Below are 22,576 nucleotides of genomic sequence, written 5' to 3'. Positions count from 1 at the left end.
TAGGGATTATGCAGCAGGGTTAGGGTCAATCCCATTTCAATTTATTCCATTCAGGAGATGCATTGACATTCAATTCATGAATGGGAAAAAATGCCATTTATCTTCAAAAAGGTTTTTTTCAAAGCATGAATAGAATTTGAATTCCCTTCCTGTATTGACAGAACAGAATTGGAATGGAATTGATCCCAGACCTTGTTGTGTACTGTAGACAAAGGATCTGTGTTCCAAGGTAATTCATGGCTATTCTGTGGGAGGCTGTATCGTGCTCAATCCCCTCCTATAGGGAAAGCAACAGAGGATGTCCTCTTCAACTTCTCAGCACTGAGAACATGTTGTTAATGTTGAATTACCATTTAAACAACCCAACTGAAACAAACTAGGTTATTGTAATGACTCAAACCAGTCCAATTTTTGGAGAAGTATTAACTATTAACGTTAGAACCTCTGGCAGTGTTCAGGCTGTATAGTAATTACATTTTCCACCAGTCAAGACCACTGTAAGAATTTCAATAACTTCACTTTCAAGCTAACTCCTGGCCTTCAATGGACATTATCTTTACATTTAGTTAATAGTATATTCTCAGATCAAATGTACAGTACTATTTCTGTAGTATTAGGGAATATTACAGAATATTATCTTAGTATTATAGAATATTACATCATTTACTAAATGACACAAAAGATACAGACATCCTTTAAGTATTTCAGTTACTTAATGTAAAAAAAAAGTTTAATAATAATACAAATAATATCTGAATTGTCCTGCTTGATTAACGATATGAAGACATTCGAAGTCGATTAGTGTACGCTCTAAATCTGATCCCGTTTACAAAAGTGCTCTAAATTTGTTCTAATGAGAAGCAGTTGGAACCGTAGAATTGTAATCCAGATTAGCTGCATGAGTTGATCAATTTCCATAATCTTCTGATTCTGTTTCACAAAAACCCTTTCCTTTCTTAATGAGTTATTATTGCAATGGAAAACATTTAGTCACTTCCACCTACAAACCACCCACCCACAAAAACGTGCGCATGCACCCATACTGTACAAACACACAGACATACACACACACGCTCTACTCCAATTCTTGTTTCCATTCTCATTGTCTCAGTGGCCAGGATGTTTCAGAGTCGTATCACCATTCTATGTATGGATTGTCCAATTATCTCATACATTTTCGAGCCTTTAATATGTTTCATTTTCTGCTCTTCCCCTCCAAATTGATTGCCTCTCCTGTTGGTAAATGCAATTTGGTAACCACAAATCGAATCAAAACTGCATTCCTGGGCACACGATGGAGCAGTGACTGGGTGCCCGCTTAATGTTGATCTCTCCCACAGCCAGCCAGACTACCAACCAGCCACAGTCTATTTTCATCTCTTAATTTTCCCAAAAATGATAGTCATATATTAGCTGACGTTGACGCTAACCTTATCTATAGTAATTCACAACCTCTTTTGTGGCCGATTTGTGCAGCCTCCTCACAGTACTTCAGGATACATTTACCATTCTTTCTTCACCCAAACTTTCTCTGAGGCTTTCCCCATGTAGAACAACAAACTGTTACTTTACTGTTCTATTGCTGTTGATTTAATCAGTCATTCCAATCTACAGTACCAGTCAAAAGTTTGGACACACCTACTCATTCAAGGGTATTTCTTAATTTTTTACAATTTTCTACATTGAATAATAGTAGTGAAGACATCAAAACTATGAAATGACACATATGTAATCATGTATTAACATAAAATTGTTAAACAAACCAAAATATATTTTATATTTGAGATTATCCAAAGTAGTCACACCTTGCTTTGACAACTTTGCACACTCTTGGCATTCTCTCAACCAGCTTCATGAGGAATGGAGATGTGTTGGTTCATTGTCCTGTAAAAAAACCAAATGATAGTAAATCAGATGGGATGGCATTTCGCTGCAGAATGCTGTTTTAGCCATTTCGGTTAAGTGTGCCTTGAATTCTAAATAAATCAGTGACAGTGTCACCAGCACAGCACCCCATCACAACTCCTCCTCCATGCTTCACGGTGGGAACCACACATGTGCAGATCATCCGTTCGCCTGCGTCTCACAAAGAAATGGCGGTTGGAACCCAAAATCTCAAATTTGGACTCATCAGACCAAAAGACAGATTTCCACAGGTCAAATGTCCATTGCTTGTGTTTCTTGGCCCAAGCAAGTATCTTCTTCTTATTGGTGTCCTTTAGTAGTGGTTTCTTTGTAGCAATTTGACCACGAAGGCCTGATTTACGCAGTCTGCTCTGACCAGTTAATGTTGAGATGTGTCTGTTACTTGAACTCTGTGAAGTATTTATTTGGGCTGCAATCTGAGGTGCAGTTAACTCTAATGAACTTATCCTCTGCAGCAGAGGTATCTCTGGGTCTTCCTTTCCTGTGGCAGCCCTCATGAGAGCCAGTTTCATCAAAGCACTTGAATGTTTTTTGCGACTGCACTTGAAGAAACTTACAAAGTTCTTGACATTTTCCGGATTGACTTACCTTCATGTCATGATGGACAGTCGTTTCTCTTAGCTTATTTGAGCTTTTCTTGCCATAATATGGACTTGGTCATTTTACAAAATAGGGCTGTCTTCTGTATACCACCCCTACATTGTCACAACACAACTGATTGGCTCAAATGCATTAAGAAGGATAGAAATTCCACAAACTAACTTTTAACAAGGCACACCTGTTAATTGTTAAATGAACTGTTAAATGCATTCCAGGTGACAACCTCATGAAGCTGGTTGAGAGAATACCAAGAGTTTGCAAAGCTGTCATCAAGGCAAAGGGTGGCTACTTTGAACAATCTCAAATTTATTTAGATTTTTTAAAACTTTTTTGGTTACTACATGATTCCATATGTGTTATTTCATAGTTTTGGTGTCTTGACCATTATTCTACAATTTAGAAAATAGTAAAAATAAAGAAAATTCCTGGAATGAGTAGGTGTGTCCGAACATTTGACTTGTACTGTACATCTACAAACATTAATGAGTTATACTAATGTCAGCATCAGGGTTGGGGTAAATGTATTTTAAATTCCAGTCAATTCAGAACTCAAACCAAACTCAAAATTATTCTCATTGAAAAGCATTAAAGATAATTGGAATTGAGTCTGCTTTCTCAATTGACTGGAAATTAAATTGAATTGACCCCAACACTGGTAAGTTTAGTCAAAACAGAGTACAAAACAATCACACTTGTCCAGCTACTTGGCTACTACTGTGCCTCTACTGGCATGTCATAATCTCTCAAGACACAGTCATTCACATTCATACAGATGCCGGAGAGACACGGTCATTCACTGTGTCATAGAGATGCCTGAGAGGCACGGTCATTCACTGTGTCATAGAGATGCCTGAGAGGCACGGTCATTCACTGTGTCATAGAGATGCCTGAGAGGCACGGTCATTCACTGTGTCATAGAGATGCCTGAGAGGCACGGTCATTCACTGTGTCATAGAGATGCCTGAGAGGCACGGTCATTCACTGTGTCATAGAGATGCCTGAGAGGCACGGTCATTCACTGTGTCATAGAGATGCCTGAGAGAAACAGTCAGGGTGGCTGTTCCGTCCGTCTGGACCAATCTAAATGAATTACAACAGGACACATCTGGAGGGTTAGTCAGACAATACTGTAATGTCTGACCGTAAATGAAGACATAAATGACCATAGCATCGGGTTTTTATTTTTTATTTAACCTTTATTTAACTAGGGTGAATGGTAAAAGGTGAATGGTAAAAGGTCATATGGAACATCTGCTGCTATCTGTTGTATGGATTTATAGTGGATTGGGTTACAGACTGCCTTGATAGTTAGAAACATCAGAATCTGCAGCTATTTGTTGCATGGATTTATGGTGGATTAGGTTACAGAATGCCTCGATAGTTAGCTGCAGACTCTGATGTTTCTATCTGTTGTTTGGATTTATGGTGGATTAGATTACAGAATGCCTCGTTGGATGATTTGTCTTCTAGGGAGATATGAGGTGTCCAGTTTATATGATTTTCTTTTATCATATTCATTGTTTACTGATTGTCATTCAATGGGCAGTTCTGGGTAAATGTTAAGTGAATACAATCCCTACAGTATAATTAAAAATCCCCATATTGACCTCTATCAAAGTTTCAGTTGCTTATTAATGTTTCTATATACATTCTGAAAATGTTCTGAAGAACCCTGGGCACAACGTTTGATTCTGCACACAGGGAAGCTATTTAGGCCCCTTGCTTTTTTCAATTTTACTAACGACATGCCACTGACTTTGAGTAAAGCCAGAGTTTCTACTGTATGTATGCGGATGACTCAATGCTATACACGTCAACTACTACAGCGACTGAAATTACTGCAACACTCAACAAAGAGCTGCAGTTAGTTTCAGAGTGAGTGACAAGGAATAAGTTAGCCCTAAATATTTCTAAAACTAAAAGCATTGTATTTGGAACAAAACACTCACTAAACCCTAAACCTCAACTAAATCTTGTAATAAATAATGTGGAAATTGAGCAAGTTGAGATGACTAAACTGCTTGGAGTAACACTAGATTGTTAACTGTCATGGTCAAAGCATATTGATGCAGTAGTAGCTAAGATGGGGAGAAGTCTGTCTATAATAAAGCAATGCTCTGCCTTAACAACACTATCAACAAGGCAGGTCCTACAGGCCCTAGTTTTGTTGACTACTGTTCAGTCGTGTGGTCAGGTGCCAAAAAAAATGACTTAGGAAAATTGCAATTGGCTCAGAACAGGGCAACACGGCTGGCCCTTGATGTACACAGAGAGCTAATATTAATAATATGCATGTCAATCTCTCCTGGCTGACTTCATCGCTACTTTTATTTATGAGAGGTATTAACATGTTGAATGCACCGAGCTGTCTGTCTAAACCACTGGCACACAGCTCGGACATACATGCATACCCAACAAGACATGTCACAAGAGGTCTCTTCACAGTCCCCAAGTCCAGAACAGACTATGGGAGGCACACAGAACTACATAGAGCCATGACTACATGGAACTCTATTCCACATTAAGTAACTGACGCAAGCAGTAAAATTTGATTTTAAAACACCAGATAAAAAAACACCTTATGGAACAGCAGGGACTGTGAAGAAACACAAACATTAGCACAGACACATGCATACACACACACACACACACACACACACACACACACACACACACACACACACACACACACACACACACACATACAATAACATACGCACTATACATACACATAGATTTAGTACTGTAGATATTGGGTAGTGGTGGAGTAGGGACCTGAGGGCACACAGTGTGTTGTGAAATCTGTGAATGTATTGTACTGTTTTAAAACTGTATAAACTGCCTTAATTTTGCTGGACCCCAGGAAGAGTAGCTGCTGCTTTGGCAGCAGCTAATGGGGATCCATAGTAAATACAAATACACACGCAGACAGTGACTCCGTCAGGAGAGTTTCTCATGTTGATGTCAGACAACCTAATGGCTAGCTGGAATCTCGTTAGGGTCTTTATTGACATTGTGTTTCATTAACTTGATAGATGACATCTCTTAAGGCATGGTTCCACAGTAGTCAACAGCTCTGCGCCAAAGAGAGTGTCTAGTCTGCGGTCAAAGATGGCTCTCAACAGGTTTGGCCCTAATAGCGTACAGTTTACTACCACTGCCATGCCCTGCCTGTGTCACAACATGTCTGCATTCTACACATTTATTATATAATAAAAGCCTTTTAACAGCACCCCTCGATGACCCCCGGCACATGCGGGTGCGCGCACACACACACACACACACACACACACACACACACACACACACACACACACACACACACACACACACACACACACACACACACACACACACACACACACAGTGTTCTGCTCACTCTCTTGGCACATGATCCAGGTCAGGTCCATATGGGAAGTGTATTAGAAGAAACTCTGACTGACCTTTATAAAGGTTCATACTTAGTTGAAAAGAAACAGACTTTGTTCATAGTGAGAGGTATCTAAAATGTATCATCTATAGCTTCTATGAGATAATTATCCTGTAATGTATATGATCAGAAAGGTCTGCCAAAAGCCCTATCTACATTGGGATTAGTTACTAAAGCAAAAGATTCTCATCCATATCCCTGCCCCCAACTCCAGGGATACCTCTAATCATTGCGCCTGTCCTCATACAACGTTTTCCCAACAGCATGTGATGGCTACTACACACAAGGGGACATAATAGTCTGGTTAACAGCCCTTGCAGTGCACAAAATTGCAAAGATCACTTCAAAAAGAAGGGATGACACTTAATCCAAAACAAGTTTGGAATACTTAATCTCTCAATTGCATCGCAGGAATCACAAATACTGCGTCCATTTCAATCTCCATGGATTATTACAGCCTTGTCGTGGACGTCATAAAAATAGGTTTTCATATACATTCCACTACACGTAGTCGGCAGTCATTTCGCAACATCTCAGTGAATTTTAGCACTGTCAAAATGACACCCACATCCAGACTGTGTCTGATTGTTGGGTTGGGTGATTTAAAGTTTAGTCAAGGGGATGAGAGTGATAGTAGGGTAAATGGATGATGGGTACCTAAGGCCAAGTCTGTCTCAGTCCACCACTGCCTGCCCAGCCAAGTGCAAGCCAGGGACAGGGACAGTCAGGGACATGACTAGGCCACCCCAAGGTCTCCTACATTTCATTTCCGTTCTGCTTAGTCAACCAAGTACAGAGACACAATCCTTGGAGGAACTGGGAGAGACTGACGGATTGGTGCGGAGGGGGAGAGAGGGAGACTGGAGGAGAGGAGAAGTGAGGAGGGAGAGAGACTGGAGGTGAGGAGGGAGACCGAGAGAGAGACTGGAGGTGAGAAGTGGTGGGGCGGGAGAAAGAGAGAGAGAGAGAGAGGGAGAGAGAGAGAGAGAGAGAGAGAGAGGCTGAAGGAGAGGACTAGTGAGGAGAGAGAGAGATTGGAGGAGAGGAGTAGTAAGGAGGAGGCAGAGAGAGACTGGAGGAGAGGACTGGTGAGGAGAGAGAGAGAGATTGGAGGAGAGGAGTAGTGAGGAGGGAGAGAGATTGGAGGAGAGGAGTAGTAAGGAGGAGGCAGAGAGAGACTGGAGGAGAGGACTGGTGAGGAGAGAGAGAGAGATTGGAGGAGAGGAGTAGTGAGGAGGGAGTGCGAGAGAGAGAGACTGGAGGAGAGGAGTAATGAGGAGAGAGAGAGAGGCTGGGCTCTTAAGTTGACTAATGGCAGTCACTTTTCACACGCGCTTCTTTTTATTGTTTTTATTGTAGTCATAAAAATGGTTTTGTGTCTAGCTTTTAATGTGTCATCTGTGTTACTATAGATGAATACATCCCTATTTGTTTCTGTGGATGTTGAGCAGAACAATGTCTACACCTATATACTGGATACTGCCAACCAAGCCAGCTTGTATGAACAACATTTTAGGCTTGATTGACAGAGATAAATGGCCAAGGGATTCCAACACAAAACTTAATCAACATTTTTTGCTCAATAGTCATGACACATTCCTATAATTTCAGTGCAATTCTTCGCGCAGAGAACAGCATTGCACAGGTGTGACAGCTAGCCATAGTGAAAGGTACTGTTGCTATAAAATCTTTCAGGAATATGCTAAACCTACAGCATGTAAAACCCATTAGGCTACCTTATTGACGCATTACGTAAAGCTTCTTCTTTGGGTTCTAGAAAAGCACTTTGTATATGCAATGTATTATAATGATAATATAATAACATAATATACCTGTAATTCATTAGCATAATGAATCAATCACATACTGTATCTGCAGTTGGTTAAACACCTGGTTTGGGAGTAGTGAAATGCCTGTGTTAGGACACACCAATTTATCTTATAGCCTGCTCCCTTGTTCGCACTCCTCAAATTAAACCTAGTTTATTGATTCTGACTCCTTCTGTTTCTAATTCTTGAGGGGACTACGTTTCTCTACAACACTATCCCACAGAGATATCCAGATGATCTCTGTTTTCTGTGTTAATGGACTGTAGGGAAACAATAAAGCTTGTAGAACTTACAGAGCTTGTACTGTGGCAGTTGAAAGTTGAATATAAAATGTCGTACCTCGACAAGTGTTGTTGCTGTGCACAAGTGACAAAATGCTAATTTAATATTCAACTTACTGACAGTTAGCTTTTGTAAACAGGTGGCTATGTGCAATGCTGTCAGAGTTGTTTGTTACCGCCTACTTGAATGCAGAAATACACCCACATGTCTAGGAAAAGGCCTATAGAGAGCTTTTATGTTTCGGGTTTTGATAAGTGGAGTTTGACGATCGAGTTGGTAAGAAACTATTGGCAGATTGTGTAATGCATTGCCAAGTTTGTCAACAAGCACACCCCTAAATCAGAATTCCTTGACAACTGTAAGGAAAGAACAATGGCCAAATGTAAAGTAGGTGTAGGCCCTATTTAATTCATACTGTCGCCTATTTCTGACTCATCATAGAGTGAGGTTGGTGTGATTAACTTCAACACTTAACCTCAACACTCTCTTAGTGCTTTTGAGACTGATGTGATTGATTTCAACACTTAACCTCAACACTCTCTTAGTGCTTTTGAAGCTGATGTGATTGACTACAACACTTAACCTCAACATTCTTACATGCTGGCCACACCAAAATAAATACATTTAAATATACATGTTATTCAATTATTGCTCCCACACTGCTCGCACGCACCAACGAGCATCTGCGTTGCCAAGGGCTAAAATAGAAGTCAGTTCTATTTGTGACGCTGATCGCGGTGCAAGTCCTGCCTCTCCCATCTCCTCATTGGTTTATATAGAAGTAGCTACCCATATGCCATCTCCTCATTGGTTATACCCACGTGGGTGATTGAAAGATGAACTGAGTTTGGTCAGTTGTCGTGGTAACTATGAGATGCAAATCACCATATAAAGTCCAAAGAAGAAAAAGCCTGGAAGGAGGAGAGATGACGAGAAACGATTCAGTTGACCGTTATATGTGTGGATTAATTGTCGGAGTAGAGGAACTTGTGCATTTCAGGTAAAATAACAACTCACCGTTTATATCCCAGGACAAATTAGCTAGCAACAGCAAGCTAGCTAAATAGGACAAATTAGCTAGCAACAGCAAGCTAGCTAAATAGGACAAATTAGCTAGCAACAGCAAGCTAGCTAAATAGGACAAATTAGCTAGCAACTGCAAGCAAGCTAGCTAAATTTCCATAAATGTTTAATGCTTTTCAACCTGTCCCCAAATTAATATAATTGGTTCAGAGTTTGTTTTGATATTTTAACCTGCATGTCGTGATCGCGTTTGGTGTAGGGGGCCAAAATCAATTTGTGCACTTGATATTCAGCAAATCCCCCGGTAGCCAAAGATATACGTACCATATCACACATCAAGAGTTGAATTCAATTAAATACTTATATTTCCAACCAACCATGGGGAATTGAAATGCAAAAGGAAGTTGAAATGTAAAAGTAAGCCATGATGCATATCTCAAGTTTGGATTGAAGTTATATTTTCCATATGTCAATTTAGTATTCCACTCACATTCAATGGTTTGTCAGAAGTGTTATTGCATGTGGTTCCATGGTGTAATGGTTAGCACTCAGGACTCTGAATCCTGCGATCTGAGTTCAAACCTGGATACAACCTAGGGTAGCCAGGTAGCCTAGTGGCTAGTGCTGGTAACTAAAAGGTTGCTGGATCAAATCCCCAAGATGAAGAGAAGGCTGTCATTGTAAATAAGAATTTGTTCTTAACTGACTTGCCTAGTGAAATAAAGGTAATAAATAAATATCCTTGTATGTATTGGTGCAGATTGTTGTTTTGGGTAAGATGTGTACAGCATATGGACTCTTACATTCAGAAGACAAACCCAAGGAAAATAGGTCACCTCGACCACTAGGGGCCATCTTCTATTGCGTCATCTTCAGTTCATATGGCAAGAGGAATGATGAATGAACAGAACAAAAGCACAGAGAACCCACTAACCATCCTCTCGAGACTTCTGTATGAAGGCATCCACGCCGCTCTCTCCGTAGTTGCCCTCTGACGCCACGGTGGAGACGTAGTTCCAGCGCATGGCCTTGACAATGTCCACCATGGCCTGGGCCTGGTAAGTGTCTGGGGGCACCACGCGCGAGAAGAAGTCATAACGTGTGTTGTCGCTCAGCTCCGGGGCCGTGGAGGCGTAACTCACCTGGGGGATCTAAGGAGAGAAAGAAGAAGGGATGAGTTAACATGGAGAAGAGGAGAAGAATTTGGAGGAGACGGGGGAGGTGGGTGGATAAGTGGGGAACAGCAAACAGTCAGTCTCAGGGGGACAGGAATGGTGATGGATCAGTTGGTAGAGCATGGTGTGTGCAATGCCAGCATTGTGGGTTCGATTCACACAGGGGACCAGTATGAGGAAGTAAGAAAATGTATGCTCTCGTTGCTGTAGAAAGGAGTGTCTGCTAAATGACAAATACAACTTGAAGAAGTATTTTCCTGGCTGTGTTGTAGTGGGTGATAGGACTAACTGTTCTGTTTTAGTGGGGAACCATGATTTAATGCAACAGCTTTCTCTCTCCACCACAGCTAGGTGGTTCATTATCATTGGGCAGCAAGCTCAGAGGCACACACAATCTCTGGAAACACTCAATATTACATCTGACCCAATGCCATCCTGCTGCCAAGTTAGCACCCACCACAGATCCATGCCAAAACAAATATCTGGGCTGGCAGTGGATTGACACAGACTCAGGATTGTGGCTCCCTATCCATTGGCACCACATCCTCTCCAGACCCTTGTCATGTTTTACCAATGTTCAGTGTAAAACTTTAGAAGACGGTTACCTTTGATAGTTCAGTGGCCTTGTCGTTAGTGTGTTGTCCCTGAGAATGGAAGGTTGGGGATTCGATCCCTGGTTTATTCATACCAAAGACTCTAAAAAAAGGGGTGTACTTGTCCTCACGCTTGAGGACCAGGAGATGGGCCATTGTGGCTCAGACAAGGCTACTTACAGATGTAGGATCTTCATTTTGACCAGTTTCTCAAAGCAGGAAAAGAATTCATTATAATTACAGATGTTTTGTAGGGGTTTATACATTTTTAGTTATGACAAAACAAGTCTGACATTTTAATTTTTCATTTCAATCATGTTTTTACACAAATTTCCCTACCACTATTTTTAAAAGCAATGAAACAATTTAGTATTACACGAGTTCATCCATTTAAATCCTAAAACCACTCTCCATTTGCAGTCTCGCCATTTGAAATAGGACAAATATAGCACCCACCAAATAATAATAATAATTAGTTTCTCAGACAACACTTAGCTGTAATTTACCGGTAGCCATGGTCCTGGTTATTATTACGTTTTTTTACTTTTCTAAAATTTCTCTATTTTATTTCTCTCTGCATTGTTGGGTAGGGCCATTAAGTAAACATTTCACTGTTTGTCTACACCTGTTGTTTACGAAGCATGTGATTAATACAATTTGATTTGATTTGGTCAGTAGCTTTTACTGTTGTTTATTTACTTTGAGCTGAGGCTAAGAGACAGTATGTAGCCTACGTTTTATTTTATTTATCTATTTTTATTGAACCCTTATTTTACCAGGTAAATTGACTGAGAACACATTGTCATTTACAGCAATGACCGTGTTTCAGTTGTTAGGGAGCAGCGTAGCCTACTCCATTCAGTTGTCGTGTCTTTGGCATCATTAAAGTGAAAACTTATTTATTCAAATCAATTCTCTGTAATTATTATTATGTGATTAAACTAATCATGTAAATGTAATTAACTAGGAAGTCGGGGCACCAAGGAAAAACTTCAGATTACAAAGTTATAATTTTCCTAATATAACTTTTCAGATATTTTAATATCTGATCAATTAGTCTTCTAATTAATGAATCGTTCTTTACCTCACGTTAGTCTCATTCCGAACGTCGTAAATCGTTGGTTATCTGCACGAACCCAGTATTTACTATAAATCATCCATACATCAATTGTCTTAATCATTTATTTACTAACTAACTAAATAATCACAGAAATGCATAACAAACAAACAAAGTAGATATGGTACAAGGAAATGATAGGGGATGTGCCCTAGTGGGCTAAACCGACTGAGAAGGGCGCGAAAGACAAAAGACACTACACAGTTGATAATTATAATACTTGAAATGCTAATCCTTTGCACATGAACGCTCACTCATTCGGGAATAATTGCAATCAATATATATATTTATGCTCAGTGTGTCGTCATGATATCTGTTGGAATCGTCCGTCTTTCTGTTGGAAAGGTCATCTGAACTTCTCTTTGTGTCCCTGGAGTTTTTGTCGTTAGAATGGTTACTTCAGAGTTCCATTCAGAAATGTTCTTATAGAATAGATGTTTCGGCGGTTGTCAGTCTTCGCACTCAATGGTACATAATTCCTAGCTGCAGACTAGTAATTAGTATAGAAGATTTGCTCTTATTCGGTCGGTATCGATAGTCTCAGAGTTTAACCACGTGGTATGGTTAAGAATTCAGCAACCATAACAACCTTAGCTTGTCCTGAGGTTTTTCTGGTCTCTACTCAAACCTTAGCTACCTCAGCTGACCGAGGTAGGCATGGTCCGAAGATGATTTCTCCAGGTGGGGGTTTTATTCGGAACTGTGAAAAAGCTGTCCCATGACGCCAGATCGATGTCTGTGTTCATGGGGGCGGGCCAATGACTTAGTGAAACTTTAAACAGAAATACAATTCTCTCACATTACTGGTTTAAAATCACATTACGCAATTTCTCTACTCATTCATTTTATACAATAATTAGATGCAAGCCTCAGAATGGAGGCTCCTGTATAAACAGGTAATGTGGCTGTATTGTCTTTCCTGAGGCCACAATCATAAAACAAAAGGGACTGGTCGTAGGTGGATTCTCCACCGACCATTTTACACATTCTCCAAAACATGGATATTGTTCAGTTCTCAAATTCTGTGATGTAGAAGAAGTTCCTTTGTTCTACTGTGAAACTCTCTCTGACTCCCTCTCTGAGGAGAGAGTCTCTTCTAGGAATTTACGACCTGAGATAACAGAACCTGGGTGTAAGAGGGAGAGAGAGGGAAGGCACTCGCTATACCCAAAGAGGGCCACGTCATGACACAGCGTTACATGAAAATGCACAAATACATTTTAGCATTTCGATAACCCTTAAAATCTCTGCTCAGTTAAAGAAGATGTCATTAGGTTGGGTAAAAAGCTACTGCATAACGCAGTAAAGAAAACACTTATATTTTACTATCTCTTTATTTGCCTGTTTGGTAGCATATGGTATAGTAGCCACAGTGCAGTAGGTCTATGGTGTTTGCTGTCCTATACCACAACCAGGCCTTTTTTAGTCCACTCAAGCCGTAGCTGGGTTTGAAAAGTATTCAAAGAGACAGGTTAGAGACCAGAGTCCCTGAAGGGCTCCAGCATGACCCACAAGATGCTTTGACCCTCAGAGTGTTCTATTTCCCTGATGTAGTAGTTGCCTTGCCATGAAGTCCATAATAAGGGACATGAGCAGTCTGCAGTACTGTGCTTAATGTGGGTAGACTCAGGAAATAGAGTTGATAGTTGAAACACTTCAATGCAACTGTAGTAGTTAGCAACAATAAAGGCTCATTTCGAATTCACAAAAAAGGGAAAGGGGAATGTTTCACACTATATTTTTGAAGTTTGCCTTTATACAGTACATAATTGTATGAACAGATTCAGTCTTGATACATGGAAGTATTCTCAGCTCAATTTCACAGTATATGTAGTGTACAGAGTAGTGTTCCAGGCCCAAGAACAGTGATGCCTTTTAAATGCTCTTAATGCTTTGTTGGTGAGTATAACCTCGCATTAAGGGGGCGACTGCCTGTGATGTTGTTCTAGTTAAAGAAGATAATGAAACAGTTTTTCTTCCACAGATAGGAGGAACCAATGTCCTGATCGGCAGTATAGCCCTACTGTTTTTTACTTTGTCTTACTTAAATACAGTATATTAAAGAAAGAAAGCTGATGGTTACTAATTATACCAACTAAATTAGCTAAGAGTGATTTATATTCTAAGAAATCTCTCTCTAAGAAATCCAAATGCAGTATAATTGTCTATGGAGTATACCTACAAAATGAAGGCACAGCGGGTTTTAGTCCACTAAGTGCCTTCATGTTAATGAAATTGAGAATGCCTCGCAGGGACTGTGATGGGATACTATCAAGAATAGAGAGTATCAAATTACATCATTCTCACGGGTATATCTAATTTGAGATGCTCAAAACATTAAGTGTTCTAATTCGGACCCAAATAAGACAAGATGTGTCAGTATATAGGCCAAGTAGGTATTGAGTTTAAAGGGTCTTTGAACTTTGACCTTAGAGAGTTAATGATGTGTGGCAGTGTTAAGACTATGGCATCAATAAATCAATATTTCTCCTAAAGCTGTATCGCATGGATTTAGTTGGATAAATGTTTAATCATGGCATACAAATGTAATGGTAGCTAGTATAAAACTGGAAGCAGATTTTAAACGGTGACCATTGTGAATTACCATTGTTAACCAGATATTCCTTTGGGTGCTATTCCTGTTAAAGTGTAGCCATCTGTATGTCTGTTATGTTGCTAGTATGCATATTATAATTGGATACTTGCGGTTAACAACTGTTTAAGCACAATTAGCAAGTCAAGAACTTGAAATTCTCAGGCTTGCATTTTATCAAGCACTCTTTGGAATGTAAATGAAGTTGCGGGAAAGATCACAGCTAAAGCTGAAAGACATTTAGTGACTAAACCAGAAGGTGTTTTTTCTGCTTTTTTTATCAACCTGGCTAAGCACTGTAACATCACTTCACACACAACGTGTCAAAGCAAACATATGCACAGCGGATACGTATTGTCTGCCAAGCTTTATAATTGCTGTGATTGTATGGTTACTAAAGAACGCTTCCAGAAATAGCAGGTCTCTGTAAGAAGAATTTCCGCCCTATTAATCTGTTACTGAAAACATGGCAATTCATTGGATACTGGAGGAGACTTGCAAATTAAAAGCCATGCATCAATAACCAGTGTGAATTAAGTTATTTAAATAAATTGTATTCATCAAATGCTGTATGTGTTTGGCTGAGTGTTATCTTTCCTTATGCCTCCTGTTGTACTTCATGGGTCTGTTAGTTAGACAACTGTTTATGAGGCGGAAAAGAATGTGGCATGGGCCCTCAGATCCTCAAAAACTTCTACAGCTGTACCATTGAGAGCATCTTGACTGGCTGCATCACTGCTTGGTATGGCAACTGCAAGGCACCCGACCGCAAGGCACTACAGGGGGTGGTGAGTACGGCCCAGTACATCACTGGGGCCGAGCTCCCTACCATCCAGGACCTCTATACCAGGCGGTGTTAGAGGAAGGCACAATGGATTGTCAAAGACTCCAGCCACCCAAGTCATAGACTGTTCTCTCTGCTACTGTATCGCAAGCAGTACCACTGCACCAATTCTGGAACCAACCGAACCCTGAACAGCTTCTACCCCCAAGCAAGACTGCTAAACAAGACTGCTAAATAGCTAATCACCCAGACTACATATATATCAATAGTTTGTGTCGGGGGGCTAGGGTCAGTCTGTATATCTGGAGTATTTCTCCTGTCTTATCCGGTGTCCTGTGTGAATTTAATTATGATTTCTCTAATTCTCTCTCCCTCTTTCTCTCTTTTTCTCTCTTCTTCTCTCTCTTTCTTTCTTTCTTTCTTTTTTTCTTTCTCTTTCTTTCTCTTGGAGGACCTGAGTGATAGGACCCTGCCTCAGAACTACCTGGCCTGATAATTCCTTGCTGTCCCCAGTCCACCTGGTCGCGGTGCTGCTCCAATTTCAACTGTTCTACCTATGGAACCCTGACCTGTTCACTGGACGTGCTACCTTGTCCCAGACCTGCTGTTTTCAACTCTTTAGAGACAGCAAGAGTGGTAGAGATACTCTGAATGATCGGCTATGAAAAGCCAATTGACATTTACTCCTGAGGTGCTGACCTGTTGCACCCTCTACAACCACTGTGATTATTATTATTTGACCCTGCTGGTCATCTATGAACATTTGAACATCTTGGCCATGTTCTGTTATAATCTCCATCCGGCACAGCCAGAAGAGGACTGGCCACCCCTCATAGCCTGGATCCTCTCCAGGTTTCTTCCTAGGTTCCGGCCTTTCTAGGGAGTTTTTCCTAGCTACCGTGCTTCTACACTTGCATTGCTTGCTGTTTGGGGTTTTAGGCTGGGTTTCTGTACAGCACTTTGTGACATCAGCTGATGTAAGAAGGGCTTTATAAATACATTTGATTGATTAACCCTTTTTTGGACTAACTCTCTTGCACTGATGCTATGCACACAGACTGGACTCTACCCACACAATCATACATACCTACACCCCAACACACACAAACACACACACACACACACCATGCACACACATGCATACTGATGCCACACACACACACACACACACACACACACACACACACACACACACACACACACACTGCTGCTACTGTCTTGTCTATCCTAGTCACTTTAGCTCAATTACCTTGTACCCCTGCACATCAACTCGGTACTGGTACTCCCTGTATATAGCCATGCTATTTTTACTCGTTATTGTTATTCGTTATTCACCGTGTGAATGTATTCCTTGTGTAAAAATGGTTTTATCTTTAACTATGCATTCTTAGAAAACGATTCATAAGTAAGCATTTCACTGTTACTCTACAGTGTTGAACCGTATCAAACAGATGAAACTGTTTGACTCCGTTCCATTGATTCCATTCCAGTTATTACAATGAGCCTGTCCTCCTATAGCTCCTCCCACCAGCCTCCTCTGGTCTCCACCTGTTGTTTACAAAGCATGTGACAAATAAAATATGATTTGATTTGATCAGCTGGGGTGAAACAATATAGCCAAACAGAGATATGCTCACTTTGTCAATTAGTGACTAATGAATCACTGCCAATAATAAACAGAATAACATTACTGTTGTTTAACACTACTGTTTACTAGCTGATACAAAGAGCAATTACCTTGCAAGGTCTCTCAATGTGCTTTGTTTTCATTGAATTAAACTCTGACTTTACAAGTCAATCTTGACACTTCATTAGAATTCATTGTCTCACAAGTGATTCTCGCTTTAATACTATGTATTACAGACTAAAGCCTGTCTTTGGGGAGAGGGCTGATGAATGTAAATCCACATGATACACCTCTCTGTTCCACCTGGACCTTCTCCGCAGTCTGGATATCAACCTGACGCCCCATTCTCAAATGTCTAATTTACAATTAAAATAATGCCCTATACCATCAAGACATTTAATGATAACATTTGTAAATGTCCTTAGATTAAATGAGATCCGAACAAGAGTCATCCGGACCTTAAGTAGACATGCCTTTGCACTTATAGCTAAGTGCAGCATCATTACAACACACTGACATTCTGATGCTTTCACATTTACCCATTAGCCTGGAAATCAACTTTCATCTTGCCCACAGTGGAGGTGAGGGTCAATCAATGACAATAATACAGTATATGTATTTTTGTAAATGAGACCAAAATCATGCATATGTTTGCATAAATGTATAAATATAGATCAGTAATGTAAACTTCGACTCTGACCGATTCGTATAATGTGTAATTGTGCTAGTGCTTATTCACAGTAGAAACTTTATCCTTGTGTGGCCCAGCCACATTATGATGTGGACCATGGAGGATGAGTAATATGACCTCAATAACCCCAAATCATTATTGGACCATCTTTTCAATATGCAACGTGTCGAGCTCAAGGCGAACCATGCCAGAGAGAGTAGACAGAAGAGTACAGTGGACTATTTTGATATCCAGGTTTGAGAACAGATGACATCATCTCGACAGCAAGTTCATGATTGTCGTAATTTCTCAATCTAGCCACAAAGTACTTTATGGATGACTTAACTTCATTTTGCATCCACTGTCAAATTGCAGCTACATGTAGGCTACTGAGTAGTGGCGCTGCTTCGACTGACAAACACTTGTGCATAAAATGGGTCAGGTCAGCGAGTTGAGAGTTTTGCATCCTTCTTATCCTCTGTAGCTCAGCATTTTGCACAGCATTTTGCTTGCTTTGCCAGGATTGTGGGTTTGAATCCCGGGACCACTCATATCTTGTATTTTTTTATTACACCTTTATTTAACCAGGTAGGCTAGTTGAGAACAAGTTCTCATTTACAACTGCGACCTGGCCAAGATAAAGCAAAGCAGTGCGACACAAACAACAACACAGAGTTACACATGGAATAAACAAACATACAGTCAATAATACAATAGAAAAAGTCTATATACAATGTGTGCAAATGAGGTAGGATAAGGGAGGTAAGGTATAGTGGCAAAATAATTACAAATATAGCAATTAAACACTGGAGTGATAGATATGCAGAAAATGAGTGTGCAAGTAGAGATACTGGGGTGCAAAGGAGAAAAATGAATAACAGTTTGGGGGATGAGGTAGATGGATGGGCTATTTACAGATGAGCTATGTACAGGTGCAGTGATCTGTGAGCTGCTCTGACAGCTGGTGCTTAAAGCTAGTGAGGGAGATATGAGTCTCCAACTTCAGTGATTTTTGCAGTTCGTTCCAGTCATTGGCAGCAGTGAACTGAAAGGAAAGGCGGCCGAATTAGGAATTGGCTTTGGGGGTGACCAGTGAAATATACCTGCTGGAGCGCGTGCTACGGGTGGGTGCTGCGATGGTGACCAGTGAGCTGAGATAAGGCGGGGCTTTACATAGCAAAGACTTATAGATGACCTGGAGCCAGTGGGTTTGGCGACAAATATGAAGCGAGGGCCAGCCAACGAGAGCATACAGTACAAAGGGCTTTGGTGACAAAATGGATGGCACTGTGATAGGCTGCATCCAATTTGCTGAGTAAAGTGTTGGAGGCTATTTTGTAAATGACATCGCCAAGGTTAGTCAAGGATCGGTAGGATAGTCAGTTTTACGAGGGTATGTTTGACAGCATGAGTGAAGGATGCTTTGTTGCGAAATAGGAAGCCGATTCTAGATTTAATTTTGGATTGGAGATGCTTAATGTGAGTCTGGAAGGAGATTTTACAGTCTAACCAGACACCTAGGTATTTGTAGTTGTCCACATATTCTAAGTCAGAACCATCCAGAGTAGCGATGCTGGACGGGCAGGCAGGTGTGGGCAGCGATCTGTTGAAGAGCATGCATTTAGTTTTACTTGCATTTAAGAGCAGTTGGAGGCCACGAAAGGAGAGTTGTATGGCATTGAAGCTCGTCTGGAGGTTAGTTAACACAGTGTCCAAAGAAGGGCCAGAAGTATACAGAATGGTGTCATCTGCATAGAGGTGGATCACAGAATCACCAGCAACAAGAGCGACATCATTGATGTATACAGAGAAAAGTGTCGGCCCGAGGATTGAACCCTGTGGCACCCCCATAGAGACTGCCAGAGGTCTGGACAACAGGCCCTCCGATTTGACACACTGAACTCTGTCTGAGAAGTAGTTGGTGAACCAGGCGAGGCAGTCATTTGAGAAACCAAGGCTGTTGAGTCTGCCGATAAGAATGTGGTGATTGACAGAGTCGAAAGCCTTGGCCAGATCGAGAAATACAGCTGCATCAACCAGCTGCATCGACTATGTGAAAAGTATGCATGCATTACTAAGTCGCTTTGAATAGAAGTGTCTGCTAAATGGCATACGTTATTCTGTACACAAATCTGAATCTGTGTGCTGGGGGCCCTCTAACCCTGGCCTCTACTGGAGAGAAAAAGATAGTGGCAGGTGAATTTCAGTTATCTAGTGACATGAAAGATTCTTATTAACACATTTTTACTGAATATTTAAATCAATTCGAAGAATATGGATGATAATTAACATGTCATAATAGATGGACGATGATTGGTTACCCTCTTCCAGTGAATCATCACTGTTTTGAATATTTGAATCAGATTGTTATTCCCCACTAAATTCATAACAATGATGGGGAATTTGATAAATAAAATAAAACAGGAAGTAGAAAGCCTCTTTCAGGCTAATTAACTGTAATTAGAGAAAATCAAGGTCTTTGGTTTTATTTCTCCTCATGGGTCCAGGTCTCTGTCCTTGTTTCTACTCTGTCTGTATTACCTTCCTCCAAAACTGTAAACCCTTTCACAACTGATACCCTGCTGGCTGTTGCCAAGCAAAGCCTGCATTCGTAATTTTTTCACCAGAAAGAAAAAAATGTTTTTAGTATTCTAGCAGAGCAATGTAAAGTCTGCAGTTTTGTGCTCCAGTTTCGTGTGGATTTAATTTAGAATGCATAGCGTTTTGGCTGTATTTAAATATGTAGAGGTTACACTCTCTAGCCTACTTAGTACATATAGTACTGTGAGGCAACAACATACAGTAGTTACATTAAAACCAATTTTAGAAAGAAAAACATCCACGAACAATGGTGTTTTTATTTTGTTATTGTTCTTTTTTCTTCCATCATAGACTAGAGAAAGATTATAATAACTAATTTAACAGACGCATTGGGTTGTGGTAGCCTATACCATTTAGCTGTGTCCAGAATTGTAAATGTTGATTTGAAAGTATAGATCCAAGGCACTGTGGGTATTTCATTCCATTGCAGTAAAATTATAAAATGTTGTCTCACCTTTAAGATCTGAAACAATTTGTTTTCTATCCAGTAAGTAGAGGTATCTTAATTTGCAGCCAGATAGCACAATGAGTGCTGTGGGTAAACTCATTTTAGTGAACTGGCCTAGTTCTGTATCCAATGCTTCTCTTCAATTGTTATCAGCTGGTGTTAACACTAAGACGGGATGGAAGTTTCCCTTTGTTACTGTCAGGCTAAGTGGAGCAGCAAATGGCTGAGTCTGAAGAATAGGAAAACAAAGGCTGCATAATGAGAGAACAAAACAGATTGCGACCACTCAGAGAAGGCGCAAACACTAACCAAGTGGATCTGTGACAGAGACAAAGAGCTGTCTCCACACTTCACATCATGTGATGTAGCTAATATGATGGATTTAAATGACACCTTTTTTTAATTAGAAGTTCACAAACAAAACTCTTGTCACTTTGGCGCATCATTCAGATGTCACAGCACTGATGTATTGCCACTATAAAAGTATCAACATCATATTGAGAACAGAATATAGAAGATTGAGATTTTGAAACGTTTCAGCAGTTGCCATAGCTCCAGTATAGTATACAAGTAGTAATGTGAAATTAGAGATAGAATAAATATTTTGAGATCGAGTGTCAACAATTTCGATTGAGCCATTCATTGTGCCACTGTCTGGCCAATTTAAAACCCCTGTCCCAAGAGGCTGATAATACAGTCTCAAACCGTGCATTAGACCTTTCATAATATTTCCATCTCTCAAATTTAACCTTTACAGTTTTGGCTCTCCATTGCATTGAGGAAAATGGCTGTTCCAATAATGCCCATCCCCTCATCTCCCAAAACAGACTGACATCATCCTATGTCCCAATCACAATCATGCAGATGTTTTCAAGGAACAACTAGTCTAGTCTCTCTCCTCAGTTTTGGCTGCAGTAAAAAAGGTAAAACTGTCTCAATCTTTGTGAACTGGACTGAATCTGTGTAATGACTTCTCTCCAGAGATCTGTCATGTTGAAGGATAGGGGCTCAGAGGTCCTGGTCAGGAAAAACAAATGGTCTTAAATGTGACTATTAAAATGGGAGAAACATGAGTTGATGGCTCATCAGGTCAACAGAGTCTACCGTTTGAGGCCAGCAGAATCTATCATGTTTGTAATCCTTGTCCGAGCCAGAATGGACCATAACGGCATCCTTTTTCTGTATCATGAAGCAGCTTGATGTACAAGCACACCCTCTGGACAGGACGCTAGTCTGTCACAAGGCATGCCATGTTGGAGGCCAATATAATGTCTGGTAGGGAGAACTCAGATGTGTCCATTAACTGTGCCTTGCTGTGGGATACAGGCATTAATAATCTTAGCTATTAGTCACATTATACTCTTCCTGTAGTGGCTGTGTTATCCCGCTTGTTTCCCTTAATGGAAACTGTTCCAGGTATTGATTTGTTTGTCTCACACTTGCTGTTTTGCAAACTCAGTCTGACACCAGTCTAGTTGACGTGATCGCTTGATGTTGTCGTCTGGAATGAATGAGTAGAGACACTCCCTGTTGCAGTGTTTCACTCAGTACATTTCTGTAGGCAGATGGGGTGGGTCCAATTGGATATTCACATCATTCAGAGAATGGGGAAGACTATATTTGAACATATTCAAGCCATAATTTTTATAACCTTTATTTAACTAGGTAAGTCAGTTAAGAACAAATTCTTATTTACAATGACAGCCTAGGAACAGTGGGTTAACTGCCTTGTTCAGGGGCAGAAAAACTGATTTTTACCTTGTCAGCTCTGGGATTTGATCTATCAACCTTTCAGTTACCAGCCCAACAATCTAACCACTAGGCTACCTGCCACATAATCAATCAATCATGTAGGTCTGAAGTTGTAATTGGGTGTAA

General features: G+C 40.5%; 1 protein-coding gene across 2 annotated transcripts in view; it reads right to left on the bottom strand.

Moving 5' to 3' along the window:
• The window catches only part of LOC115207396 (metabotropic glutamate receptor 4), a 253,761-nt gene that overhangs the window by 96,924 nt on the left and 134,261 nt on the right, over window positions 1-22,576 (bottom strand). For both annotated transcript variants that reach the window (XM_029774441.1, XM_029774442.1), the window contains exon 3: window positions 10,025-10,241. In XM_029774441.1, the coding sequence (XP_029630301.1) occupies window positions 10,025-10,241 (217 nt within the window). The remainder of the gene's footprint in view (window positions 1-10,024; window positions 10,242-22,576) is intronic.

Source organism: Salmo trutta, chromosome 14 (assembly GCF_901001165.1).
Source record: "Salmo trutta chromosome 14, fSalTru1.1, whole genome shotgun sequence".
NCBI classification, from domain to species: Eukaryota; Metazoa; Chordata; class Actinopteri; order Salmoniformes; family Salmonidae; genus Salmo; species Salmo trutta.
The sequence above is the reverse complement of the archived record's forward strand: the minus strand, read 5'-3'. Positions and strand labels throughout refer to the sequence as shown.